The sequence below is a fragment of the Nothobranchius furzeri genome, chromosome 14, assembly GCF_043380555.1.
Source record: "Nothobranchius furzeri strain GRZ-AD chromosome 14, NfurGRZ-RIMD1, whole genome shotgun sequence".
NCBI classification, from domain to species: Eukaryota; Metazoa; Chordata; class Actinopteri; order Cyprinodontiformes; family Nothobranchiidae; genus Nothobranchius; species Nothobranchius furzeri.
Genome location: NC_091754.1, coordinates 2906278 through 2919631, shown reverse-complemented (window position 1 = coordinate 2919631; position 13354 = coordinate 2906278). Strand labels below are relative to the sequence as shown.

Below are 13354 nucleotides of genomic sequence, written 5' to 3'. Positions count from 1 at the left end.
TAAACGACCTAAGGGTCCCTGATGTCGCCACGGCGTTGCAGCAAATTGACAGCATTGTTTAGTAAAAACAGCTGTCGGGATCATCGACATATATACTGGACAATTCATTTCCATAGGCTCCAATAACACTTTTTGAGGACAAATGGGAGGTGGCTACCACCGCCATTTTGACCGTGTCACGGGTTCCGTCAAGCCCAGACAATTCCACAAAAGGGAAGAGAGGTGGAGCTGAGGGTGGGGCTGTAAGGCTGGGATCAACTGACGACACCCGGTCGAACTAGCTACAAGCTAGCCTGAAGCTAACCCAAAGCTAACGCGGAGGTGGGAGCTAAGCTAACGGAGGTAGCAACCTAGCTACAACCGGAGTTAACTGTGCACAACACCAGAGCTTCTGAGTCAGAGATACGCCGGGCTGACCGCTGGGTAAAACCGGGTGGAACACAGAGGTCTCCCAGAGCTCCACAAGCCGGCAGCCGCACAGCAGACAAGCGCCGCTGCGATCTGAGATGTGCAGAGCTGCCGCTGGGGAGAACCGGGTGGAAAGGTTTCCATCCCAGAGCTCCACAAGCCGTCAGCCCGCGCAGCAGTCAGAGATGCGCCGAGCTGCGGGGAGGGGAGAACCGGGTGGAAAACATCGGTCTTCTGAGAGCTCCACAAGCCGATAGAGGGAACCCAGCTCCACCAACATGTTATATTTCAACCCATTTTCTAAAGTGCAGCATTATGTTAAATGCACTGGGTTTTACCCTATTACATTTAAATTTCATGGTTAAACAGTACATGTTAAAATCTAAGCTCAGCTCGGCAGTGACCTAAAATACATAAATATAATTTTAATTACTGAAAAAAATGAAGTGGAGACTCCTTGGATGCTCTATTAGTGCAATTAATGCCACAGCAAGTCATTTTGTCCAACAGTTGCACAAATAATATCCAAACAAGAATACACACACACAGAGACTCAACATCCCGGAGCAGTTTCCAGGCCAGACCGAGGCTCTACTGAGGCCTTTCCCCGGAGCTAGCTCTGTGGTCACGTGGGTCTGATGCTCATTAATTATACAGAATTTTAGGCTTTTAATACACTTAAACAGAAGAGTGAGAAAAAAATTCACCCCCCTCAGAGTTGTCATGAGTGTAAACTAGATCATTTAAACCAAAAACATGTTCTGGTACCAGGCTGTAAACATGTTTATTTCTGCTGTGAAATTGGTATTTTTAACATGGAAGTCAATGAGGATTTGCTCGCTTCTGACACCAGCCCCTAGTGGATGAGGGTGGAACTGCAATTGTTGGTACATCCGGGTTGGCCTCAATTTTTGAGCCGCATTGTGGGGGCTTGGCCGGCATATAGGTTCACTGCCGAAGCATGAAATTTTTTATTTACCTAAACTCACTCTGGTTTGACTTATGATGCCTTTTCGCATTTTTTCCATGCCCTTTCCTACCAGGAGCTTTTCAAACGCTCAGCAGCGGCAACTGCTCCATGCAGCTGATCCCACTAGACCCCAAAGTCACCAGAGAGTTGCAAGATCACATGTTATCTTTAAGAGGGCCCTCGTGAAAACAAGATGGTACATCTCATGGGGTTACTTCTTTTTGAATAAATGTTAAAATTAATAAATGTGATTTCATCACATTCACGTGATAACAAGGAGAAAGATGGCAGCAAGCATTTATAAGCATTTTGTACTAACTCAACAAAGGGAAATCTGTAAGTGTCTTTTCTTATTTAGAAATTATCGGATGTTACTTTTTATTTTATTATGTTTTATTGTCTGAAATCCTGAGCTTGGCGTGTTACGGAAGTGGCACACATAAAAAATTAGACTCAAAATGTTAATTTAGCAAAACGCCACAACACTACACTTCTGGGACACGTCAGACATGCTTTTCGGTATTGGCGGCTACTAGGCGTGTTTTACAGTTTGCAAAGGGTGCGCCATGAAAACGCATCAGGTGGTCACATAAGGGTAGCTAATCCAATTTTACAGTGAAGAAAAGCAAACAAGTGCATCTCAAAAGCACCGTGTCTTTTAGAAGATAATCCGAATGGTGTTTTTATAAAGCGACTTGCTGAGAATAAAAACCTTAAACAGCCTCTGTAATGTTACCCCTCAGCATTTATTATTCCAAGCATGCATCTGTGTTCATCAAATTACACTTGTTAGAGTTTAAGCTAAAAGTCTTTATGGCCTTTTCACTAATTACCTCCGTTATTCTCACTGGTTGAAGGTTTAAAAGGTTTGGTTCGTGTGATGAACCTCGACCGAGGATGTCACTTTTACGCTTTCGTGTCTAAACGCTGACCTCCACGTGAACACGTCTGCTGTGATTCACCTAAATACATAAAGGTAAATGTGTGCTTTCATGCAGAAATGGTTTGTCTAACAGAGCAGCTATTTCAAAAATATGTTTATTCTCTATTCTCTAAATTTAATCTGTTTTTAAATGATTTATAACCCAGGGGTCACGGGAGGGGCAGTGTGACACAACAGGAAGAATTTTTAATTATTCTCCACAAAAATGTTTTAGGGATTGTGTTGAACATTTCTGTTTAATGCGCCTGGGCTTCTGTTGGGTTTTCAAAAGGGTCGGCTCAATCTTTTGTATATTTGTAGTGAAAATTGTTTTTCTAAACTTCTTTTGTCCTGATTTTTCCATTTGTCACCTGGCCTTAACAGAAATAAAAATGTCTACAGCTATGACGACATGCTGTGTAAAATATTTAACATCTTTAGGTTGTTCTTTCTGAATCAACACCACTTCAGCCCTCTTTAGAAGATGCTAGATTTGACTTCTGGCAAGAAACAAATGGATTAACAGCTGTGAGATTAAAATGAACGATAAGAACTTTTACGAGTCCTAAATATAGCTCTGTCCTTTTTTTTTCATTTAACAGCTGGAAATGCAGATATTTTATCAGTTTTGATAGAAATGAATCAAATATTATACACTCAAAATGTAGTCATTGTTATTTTGTTATTTAAAGAGACAATGTGGAGTTTTTACCATAAATTTCTGGAAATTTCCATCAAAATGCTGTTGAAAATTAATGAAATGATGCCCAGTTGTCGACAAAAATTGGCGGCTTCATAACCTAAAACCATAAAAATCAGGTCAAAAATACATGGGAGCGGGGCTAAGTGTATGGGCGACGCCATATTAGATGCCATGTTTCCTTCTACGGGAGCCCATGAGGAAAAAATGCATTTACTGATTTGCAACAAATGGTTACAAAACTTTCACCATTCTTAAATGTTGTTTTACACATAAACCTCCTCACTTGTTACCACTGATGAAAGGGAGTCTGATGTGCTTGTTATTTTGCTAAAGTTTGCACTCCACATGGCTTTTTGACCCTAATAGGCATCCGTTGGTAAAGTCTTACTCAAACACAAAAATACTGGTTGCTTGCAACGATTTAGGTATCTACTGCCCCCTATCCCCAGGAAAAATACACACTGTCACTTTGAGGGACAAACTAGATTTATTGTTTTATTTCAGGTCATATTTTTAACCGTAGCATGACTCAGCGCTTATTGTCATGACGTAATAAAGTACGGTTCTTTTCCAAACGCCATTCACGTCCTCCCGTACTCAGTAGAACGGGCGTTCTGCTGTACTTGCCAAGAATACAAGAAAGTACTTTGGTATTGAGAAACAGCCTGTGTCATTGTCTTGATCTTTACCTGGAAAACGGTTAGGGTTATCCAGGTAAAGGGTTAACCCTAACCCGTCAGCAATAAATTAAAAGTATAAACAAACTTTTTGTTCTCCTAATCGATGCTAATGTCCATCCATCCATCCATCCATCCATCCATCCATCCATTTTCATCCGCTTATCCGGAGTCGGGTCACGGGGCTAGAGCCGGATTAACGCAAAGGTAAAGTAGGCACGTGCCTAGGGCCTGATTGGCTGGATGGGGCCCAGACAGAGAGACAAAATTAAAAATAAATAAATCAAAAATAAAATGTACAAATGTCCTATGATATAGTTTGTAGATAGGACTCCTATCTACAGTTTATTTCACTGTTTATTAATTAACTAATATAAGTGACAATGTTTATCTTAACCATAGACTGTTACATTAGCTACGTACCATTAACGCCAGCCCATGACTGTAGCCTACAACTTGGGCGCCACCCAATTAAGGACGTCAGAGAAGCGGTCAGTCAGAGCGGGACACAACAAAGCTAGCAGGTGTTTTTGAGTAGGCTAACTTTTTTTTCAGAGGTGTACGATACATTACGGTAATATGACGGGGTTCCTGTCTGAGAGCCGGCCCGGGAGAAAAAGACTACGCCATTAGAGCAATGGAGGAGCGGAGGAATAGTTTTGGAGGCGTATTTTCAAGATAGTCGGACTATCCGTGCTCGTTGACGTGCTACTATGGAGCACGCGCAGACCGATTTTTTAAGGCTCTGTTGAAATTTCACAAATCAGGGAAAGGTTTCACAAATCCCAAACAAGGTTGTATGCAATCTGCTATTATTGTAGAACAGTGGTTCCCAAACTTATTTAGCCGCACACCCCCTTCTATGTCCCGACCATTTCAACGCACCCCCCAGTCCCCACATCAGGGCATGTTTATATATATATATATATATATATATATATATATATATATATATATATATATATCAGACGTCAAGCTAAACAGTCACTCGACAGACAGGGTTAAAAAAATATGGTCGACCTTTTTCCCCATCACTTTCATTTTTTAAATAGTAATTAATAAACATTCGATACCATTACAATTTCCTTTGATTTCATTTTAAATCAATACTTAGAGTGCCCAGGTAGCACATAAACAATGCAATTTAACGGTTTTCTTAAAGTAGGAACGTTTAACCAGAGCGCTCTCCTTCCTTCTGCTCTGGTGAACCTGAACTGGTCACCTACTTGTGCGTAATCAAATGTCTAGAGGGGAAAAGATGGTAAAGCTAAAGCCATGAGGTTCACTTTTACCTCAGACCGACTTATTGCTGTTTTATGGTGTGGCTGAATCTGCGATCCGCTGCCACGCGGACTGGAATAACAAATGCTGCAGTAACATGAGTTGTAGTCAGGTTCATGAGGAGTCACTGGCTGGAGCGGACCGACTTTAATACGTCATCCCAAAATAGAAGCTAATGTCTTCATTTGACCTGGAATGAAAAATGTTATAAAACCTCTTAAAAGTTTTTATCACAGAGGAGGCAGCGCTCATTTCTGCCTTCAGTCTGACGGCACAGCGCAGCGCTGGAGTTTACGCAGCGTGCGCTTGTTGAATGTGTGTGTGTGTGTGTGTGTGTGTGTGTGTGTGTGTGTGTGTGTGTGTGTGTGTGTGTGCGCGCGTGGCACAGCTCCATGAGCCGCTCCAGTCACCGCGTCTCGTTATTGGCGCTATTTAAACCAATGTTGTAAAATTACTTCTGCCCAGCCCAGATGTGCTCACTTGTGCACCCGTGAGCCGTGGTTCCGCTGGAACGCGTCTGACCTCTGACGGACGCACTCTGAACTTCAGATCTTCAGCGCGCTGTTAATAGCCTGAATGGGAATCATTTCTTGATTTATTTAGTTACATCCACAATGTTCTGTGTGTGAGGTTTACAACGTCAGAACACCTGCATGAGACAGGTGTTAATTACAATCTGCCAGAATGACTCGCCACCTTCAGATTCCTCCAACACCGTTAAAAATGATCAAATACGGAACATATCGGCGTGCGCAGGCCAGAGCGCTGAAGCTCGGCGCATTGTTATTATGAAGCTAGGGCACATGTGGCGGACACACACACACACACACAAGCTAAATATACTTTTTTCAATTACATTTATTGTGCCCACTTACTTTTTCTTAGGCCCACCCACAAATGAGTTTCTGGCTACGCTAATGGTGACATATGACAGACTTCTCTGAGCTCTGCAGCCATTACATTTTTCACCTCGTGCACCCCCTAGTGGCAGCTCGCACACTCCACACTTAGGGAATCCCTGTTGTAGAATAATCTAGAACAGGTTTGAACCGTGTGGCTGTTGTAGTTTTTGAGCTACAGCTGTTCCATCGTTGGCCAGATGCTGAAAAAACGCAAAAATCAGACTTTGTTGAAGTTTCACAAATTAATTTAAAACAAATATATTTTCATTAATGTTCAAATAGCGTAATGAACAACAAGTTCACGTTCAGAAAATTGACACAGAATTTCTGATTCAGCAGAGGCAAAAACAGCCTGAATGAGCATAAAGCAAGATCAAAACTTAAGATAGTGTTTTCATTTTATTGAAATACTTTTTTTTAAGATTATAGATTGTATAAAATTTATACTGTAATAATTTAAGCTGCGTGTTTATAGTTTGTTTTTGTGCCTTTAAACATGCTTCAGTTCATTAAAATTCATCTATTTCTTGTTGAATGTCTTTCCACCATCATGTGAATAATTTGTCAACATTTATAAATGTTGTCAGCTATTGTATTTAGCAGAAAATATTTTTATTTAAATGTGTTGATTAAATGTAAACAGAGCAAATAAGATGAACATATTTGCTCTGTTTACATAGTTTAATGACACCTAGTGGTTATTTACTGGTACTACTGCCTTAACATTGACACTCCCAATGGATAAGATGAGGATAATTTATTAGCATTTAATACAGCTGTGTAATGATGTATAAATTATTAATATCAAAAAATTGTCTGGTAGAATGTTTAACATACAACACATGACTTATTTTGGCATACAAACGATCAATTTGTAACCAAAAACTAGGCTATGTAAAATGTGAATGAACTTTTATTAGTAACTTTGCTAAGTTTCAGATTTCAATTCATTAAATAGCATCGATGGAGGGGAGGGGGGGGGGGGGGCAATAAATGCAGCCTGCCTAGTGTACTCCATTAATTTAATCCAGCTCTGCTGATGTCCACGCGATATTGCAGAACCGTGTCAGCCAACGCAGCCCCACGACATCCAGAGCCTTAAGGAACTCCGGGCGGATCTCATCCACCCTCGGAGCCTTGCCACAGAGGAGCTTTTTATCCACCTCAGTGACCTCAGCACCAGAGATTTGAGAGGTCAACCCAAAGTCCCCAGACTCTGCTTCCTCACTGGAAGACGTGTCGGTGGGATTGAGGAGGTCTTCGAAGTATTCTGCCCACCGATCCACAAGGTCCTGAGTAGAGGTCAGCAGCACACCTTGCCCACTATAGATAGTGTTGAGCCCCATTCCCATCTGTACCGGGTCGGCTCGGGCCGGGTAGCGTAGGTTGTTTACATATCTGGGTGGTCTGGTATTTTTCCGGGCCAACCAAGGCTCATTCTCAGCCCTCTTCTCGAGGGGGTCTGCTTCAGGCCGACCAGGCCCGACACACCCACTGCTGACAGCAAATTCACACCTTCCATTAGAGCAAGCCTCTGATTGGTGGCTAGAATCAGCCCACATGGGCTTAAGACAAGGATGTGTGGAATCAACCGGGCCAGTCGGATGTGTGGAATCAACCGGGCCAGGCTGGGGCCGACTGGGGCTATCCGGCCCGGGCCGACCCGGTACAGATGGGAATGGCCCATTGGTAGCACACTGCTTTTTCCCCCTGAGGTGTCAGATGGTGGACCAGAATTTCCTCGAAGCCATATGAAAGTCTTGCTTCATGGTCTCACCGAACTCCTCCCATACCCGGGTTTTTGGCTTGGCGACCACCCGAGCCGCGTTCCGCTTGGACTGCCGGTACCCATCAGCTGCCTCTGGAGTCCCACAATCCAAAAAGACCTGATAGGACTCTTTCTTCAGCTTGACAGCATCCCTAACCGCCGGTGTCCACCAGCATCGGGTTCGGGGGTTGCCACCACGACAGGCACCGACGATCCTGCGACCACAGCTTCAGTCGGCCGCCTCAACAATGGAGGCACAGAACAGGGTCCATTCGGACTCAGTGTCCCCCGCCTCCCCCGGAACATTATGGAAGTTCTGTCGGAGGTGGGAATTGAAGCTCCTTCTGACAGGAGACTCTGCCAGACGTTCCCAGCAGACCCTCGCAATACGTTTGGGCCTGCCTTGTCTGACAGGCATCCTCCCCCACCATCTGAGCCAACTCACCACCAGGTAGTGGTCAGCTGACAGCTCCACCCCTCTCTTCACTCGAGTGTCCAAGACATGCAGCCGCAGGTCAGATGAAACAACAACAGAGTTGATCATCGAGCTGCGGTCTAAGGTACCCTGGTGCCAAGAGCACATGTGGACACTTTTATGTCTGAACATGGTGTTCATTATGGACAATCCATGACTGGCACAGAAGTCCAATAACAAAACACCACTCGAATTCAGATCGGGGGGGCGTTCCTCCCAACCACACCTCTCCAGGTCTCACTGTTGTTGCCCACGTGAGCGTTAAAGTCCCCCAGCAGAACGAAGGAGTCACCGGAAGGAGCGCTTTCCAGCACCCCCTCCAAGGTCTCCAAAAAGGGTGGGTAGTCTGAACTGTAGTTTGGTGCATGAGCACAGCCCACAGTCAGAACCCGTCCCCCCACACGTAGGCGGAGGGAGGCTACCCTCTCATTCACTGGGGTAAACCCCAACGTACAGGCACCAAGATGGGGGGCAACTAGTATGCCCTGCATACCCCTGCTCGGCGCCTCTCAGTGGGAGCAACTCCAGAGTGGTAGAAAGTCCAACCCCTCTCAAGGAAACTGGTTCCAGAGCCAGAGCCATGCGTTGAGGTGAGTCCGACTATATCTAATTGGAACCTCTCAACCTCACACACCAACTCAGGCTCCTTCCCCACCAGAGAGGTGACATTCCATGTGCTAAGAGCCAGCTTCTGTAGCTGAGGATCAGACCGCCAAGGTCTCCGCCCTCGACTACCACCTGTCACACACTGCACCCGACCCCTTTGGTCCCACCCACGAGTGGTGAGCCCATGGGAAGGGGGACACACGTTTCCTCTTCGGGCTGTGCCCGGCCGGGCTCCAAGGGTGAAAGCCCGGCCACCAGGCGCTCGCCAACGTGCCCCACCTCCAGGCCTGGCTCCAGGGGGGGGGGGGGTTGACCCACGTCCGGGCGAGGGAACACGGTTTCCATTTATATAATTCATCATAAGAGGTCTTCACACTGCTCTTTGTCTGATCCCTCACCTAGGACCTGTTTGCCATGGGCGACCCTGCCAGAGGCAGAAAGCCTCAGACAGCTTAGCTCCTAGGATCACTGAGACACTCAAACCCCTCCACCACGGTAAGGTGGCAGCCCGGGGAGAGGCAATGGGAGACAATGCAAATGTGCCACGAAGAAACATTCATTATCGTTGAGACTTGACATGATGTAGGACACACACACACAACCTCGGTGAGCGGTGTGCGCACACACACCGGCTGAAGCTCCACACTGTCGGGATTAATTTGATCCTAACCTCGGCTTCATGGGGTGAACTAGTAACCAGGGGGCATCTCTCTTTGTTTGCCTCGACCACTCTGTCCTCTCTTGGTTCGTGACTCAGATCCCCCCCCCCCCCACACACACACACACACACACACACACACACACGCACACCACCTCGGTGCTCATTAGACCACCAGCAGGAGCTGAATCAGTGTTTTCTTTTCTTTTTACCCTCCACTACTGATGTGTAAAGCTTGAAAAAAATGGCAGAAGAAAGGAGAACACTCCCAGACCGAGTGAACTCGCCACCTGAAGCTGCTCACGCTGCTCTGTTCGGTTATGATGCCTTGCCAAACTGCCCTGAGCTGTTTACATCTACAGACCTTCCACAAACAAGCAGCTATTGCTGAGGTGCATCATCAAAAGCTGTTAGTTATTACAGTAACATTAAATCTGAGCTGGAGATCAGAGCGCGTGTTCTCTACTAGAGAAAAAAGGGCGGCGATATGGCGTCATGTGGCAGGAGTCACTAACAGGACATGTTAAAGTTCCCTTCAGGCTTCCAGCCAGTTTCTGCTAACAAGACCTACAAACTTTAATATTTAAAGATTAGTCCCAAATGTCTCATTAAACACAAAATCCTCCAGCATAAAATATAAAAGTTTCTCTAAATGCATACGCAACGTGTTAAAGAGAGCCTCAGAACTAGCTGCTGCTGTGTGGTAAACATCAGCTTTGATGCTTCGTAGGTAAGCAAACATCACTTTCACTGTTCAGATCAAAATCGTAGTCTAAAACATTCAGTAATCATCTTTAAATGAACTTGTAAGACACTTGAGCCATTGTTCTTCCTTGATCTCAAAATTCCCATGCAGCAATGGATTGTGGGTAATACTGATGCGGACTTGGGCAAAGTGTGAATCATCGGAGCAAGAGGGGCGTGGCCAACTTCAGCACTTAAAGATTAGGACACCCTACACCCTGGGTTTTCAATCCTGGTCCCAGAGGGCCCGGTGTCCAGCACGTTTTAGTGCTTTCTCTGCTCCAACACACTAGATTCAGTGGTTGAATCACCTGTGCAGAAGCTCATCAGGCTCCACAGAAGCCTGTTAATCACCAGGTGTGTTGAAGCAGAGTTAAAACTAAAACATGCTGGATACTGGCCTCCAGGCCTGGAGTTGGATACCTCTGGCCTGTGTGTGGCAGTGTGAGCGTCCTGTCACTGTGACCCGACTGATCATGCGCCCTGGCTACTTGGCCCTTTGGCTCACAGGTTAGCACGCATGTTTCTCACCCGGGAGTCTGGGGATCGAATCCCGCCCGGGCCCTTGGTTCTCCACCTTGCACACCTGGACTGGAATGTGCAGTTGAAGGCCACAAGGGTGGAAGTGTGAGTATTGGAACTGGGCCACAGTTGGCATCATTAAGAAGGCTCAGACGTGTACTGAAGAGCGTGTCGGTGTTTCTCACAGCAGCCTGGTTAGATCAGCTAAAAAAGGCCAGTGACTGACTCCACCTATCCAACAAGGTTGGAACAGGCCATGATGTTCTTTCACCTCGCTAACCTGATGTTTGATATTTAACAACGACTCATTATTTTGCCAGCGTCAGTGACACATTTACTTCTCCGTTTCTGACATGTTGTTTATGATCTATAGGAATGTTTTTTAATCTAAACATGCAACAGAAACAAATCCTCTTCCTTCAGCCAAAGTACCGTTTGCCTAATTTATTTTTGTCATTAATCTGCAGGCTCTATGGCGAGCTCACAAACTGCACGTACCTGGTGGCGTTGAACGTGGGGTGCTACTGGCCCAACCGAATGGTGGACGAGTTCTTCGTCGACGTCCACAGGCACTACTTCCATGACTGCTCGCTGTCCGGGCGGCTTCTTAGGGACCCTCCAAACCGCATCCTGGGTCCTTTCATCGCAGTCCCAATCCTGGTCACCCTCCTGATGACAGCCCTGGTGGTGTGGAGGAGCAAGCGCAGCGAGGGGATCGTGTAGTGAGAAGAAAGGCGGGGTTTGGGGCTACAGAAGAGATCACTAGACCTTTTGTCCCTAAGGATACACTGCTCTCACCTTCAGTGACTGAAGGATCTTCTGCGTTGAATGTTTGAGGGAATAAGACTAAAAACTAGAGATAAAAGTCCTCCTTCCGTGCACAAAAGTGAAGCCATTGCAAATCTCATTCAAAGAAAATCCTCAAGGCTTGGAGTCTTGGGTTTCCAGAACCCTTCTTGCTGCCACGATTACCTGAATCTGATCGACTGCTGAGGAGATATTGTAAATAAAACTGTTTTACTAGGATACCTGGCTAGCGAAGGCGTCTGAGCATCAACACTGACTTAAAACAAGAAAATACACATTTTCCACATGGGAGATCAAACTAAACCCTTAAATAAATGGACACAAAGACATCTCTGATGAACTCCGGGATCTCTACACACACGTCTGTAGAACTTGTGTTGATTTTGATCATTTGGTAAATATCTGAACTTCTCTGACTTCTAGAGATGGACGACCAACACAGAAATGAAGCAGACATTCTGCTCAGGTAAGCGGAAGCTAAGCGGTGGATCTGCAGAGGTGGAGGACTCGGTTAGAAGTGGTAATCAGACGTCTTGGAAGCGTCCTTCCTGTTTTAACAGGACGTATTTCAATAAGAAAAATAAAAGCACCGTTGCCGAAAAGACGATTTGAAGCTGTGGGTGTCTGCGAGTTAGCCAACGCACAACGCCGCTGAGCATCGCCATCGCCCACAGCACAGCCTGAACACCACGGACCTTGGGTTTTTATTGATTTGTGATCCCTCAGTAGTAGAGCGTGCCGTGTGAACTGCTCCTTCATTGATATTTTTGCTCTTTTATAGATTCACTGACCTGTAAACCTGCCTGTCAGCAAAACTCACTTGAGGCTAAACCCACTTGTACTTTGTGCCAAAAGCTCTTGGAGAGCAGAGCGGGAGATGCTCGTTTGACTTGGAAACGACTGATTTTAAAGTCCGTGTTCGTGCCGAAATGGTAAATAAAGTGTCTGAGTCCACCGGGTGTCCATGTTCTCCTGTGGGATTAAAAACGAGGAAACTCTTTGTCAGTGAGTTTAAAAACAATCCAGAGTTCATGACGGAGCAGTAAGGAGTGACAGGTGAGTGGCGTTGATGGAAAACAGGAAACCCCCGGGGATGAGAATATCTTCAGATGCATCTTAGATCCTGTAAAACAACCTAATTTAATACCAGCCTGTTTTATTGTGACTGCAGCCGAGAACAGGACTGACCCAAGACCGGCTCGTGATCCTGCACACAACGCCGTACTGGACCGTTCCACTGCATCACTCATGAATTCTTTAAACCAGGACAACGTTCAGAATTTAATTTCTTGATAGTTAACCAAGTAAAAACAATTACAGTCTTACAGGATAAAATATTTTATCTACCGAGGCACTAAATTTGTTATTTATGATGATTTCTAAATGGATTTTCAGCAAACTGAACTAATGATTGATCTTTTATGTTTTGGTCGGTAAAACCGTTCAGGGTTATTCATCTGACCTTCATTAGGTCTTATTCAATCACATCTACTGTAAATGAGTTTGACCAATGACAATAAATGATATCAAACCCACATCTTAGTGTTTTGCTTACAGTTTGGTGAAACGTTGCACAAATATTTGCTGTAGACATCTAAATCCTCTGGAGCAGAGACAGAAACCTGCAGCTGGTGATCGTAACAACACTTTCTCTTTTTGGTGCAAAAGTGTTGAAAACTGTGGCTTTTCTCTGCACCTGCATCGGCACCAGTTTAATTTTGCAGCTGGTTCCACCGTGTTGATGTGACAGGTCGAGGCTGGACGAGGGAAACAAACCAGCGAGCTGCGACAACATCTTAGAAAAACTTGGATTAAAAAAGAAAAAGAAACGCCGTCAGAATAATCAGGTTTGATCAGCAGAAGCGGCGCGTTGTCAGCTGTGTGCACATCCCAGCTCTGGGATTGTTGACA

The 13354-nt window shown here is 45.2% G+C and overlaps 1 protein-coding gene across 1 annotated transcript in view; it reads left to right on the top strand.

The window, feature by feature from the left end:
- ramp1 (receptor activity modifying protein 1) overlaps positions 1-12978 on the top strand; it is a 114010-nt gene extending 101032 nt beyond the window's left edge. The window contains exon 3 of the mRNA XM_015965526.3: positions 11104-12978. Coding sequence (XP_015821012.1) covers positions 11104-11359 — 256 coding nt within the window. The 3' untranslated portion in view covers positions 11360-12978. The remainder of the gene's footprint in view (positions 1-11103) is intronic.
- The last annotated feature ends 376 nt before the right edge of the window (positions 12979-13354 follow it).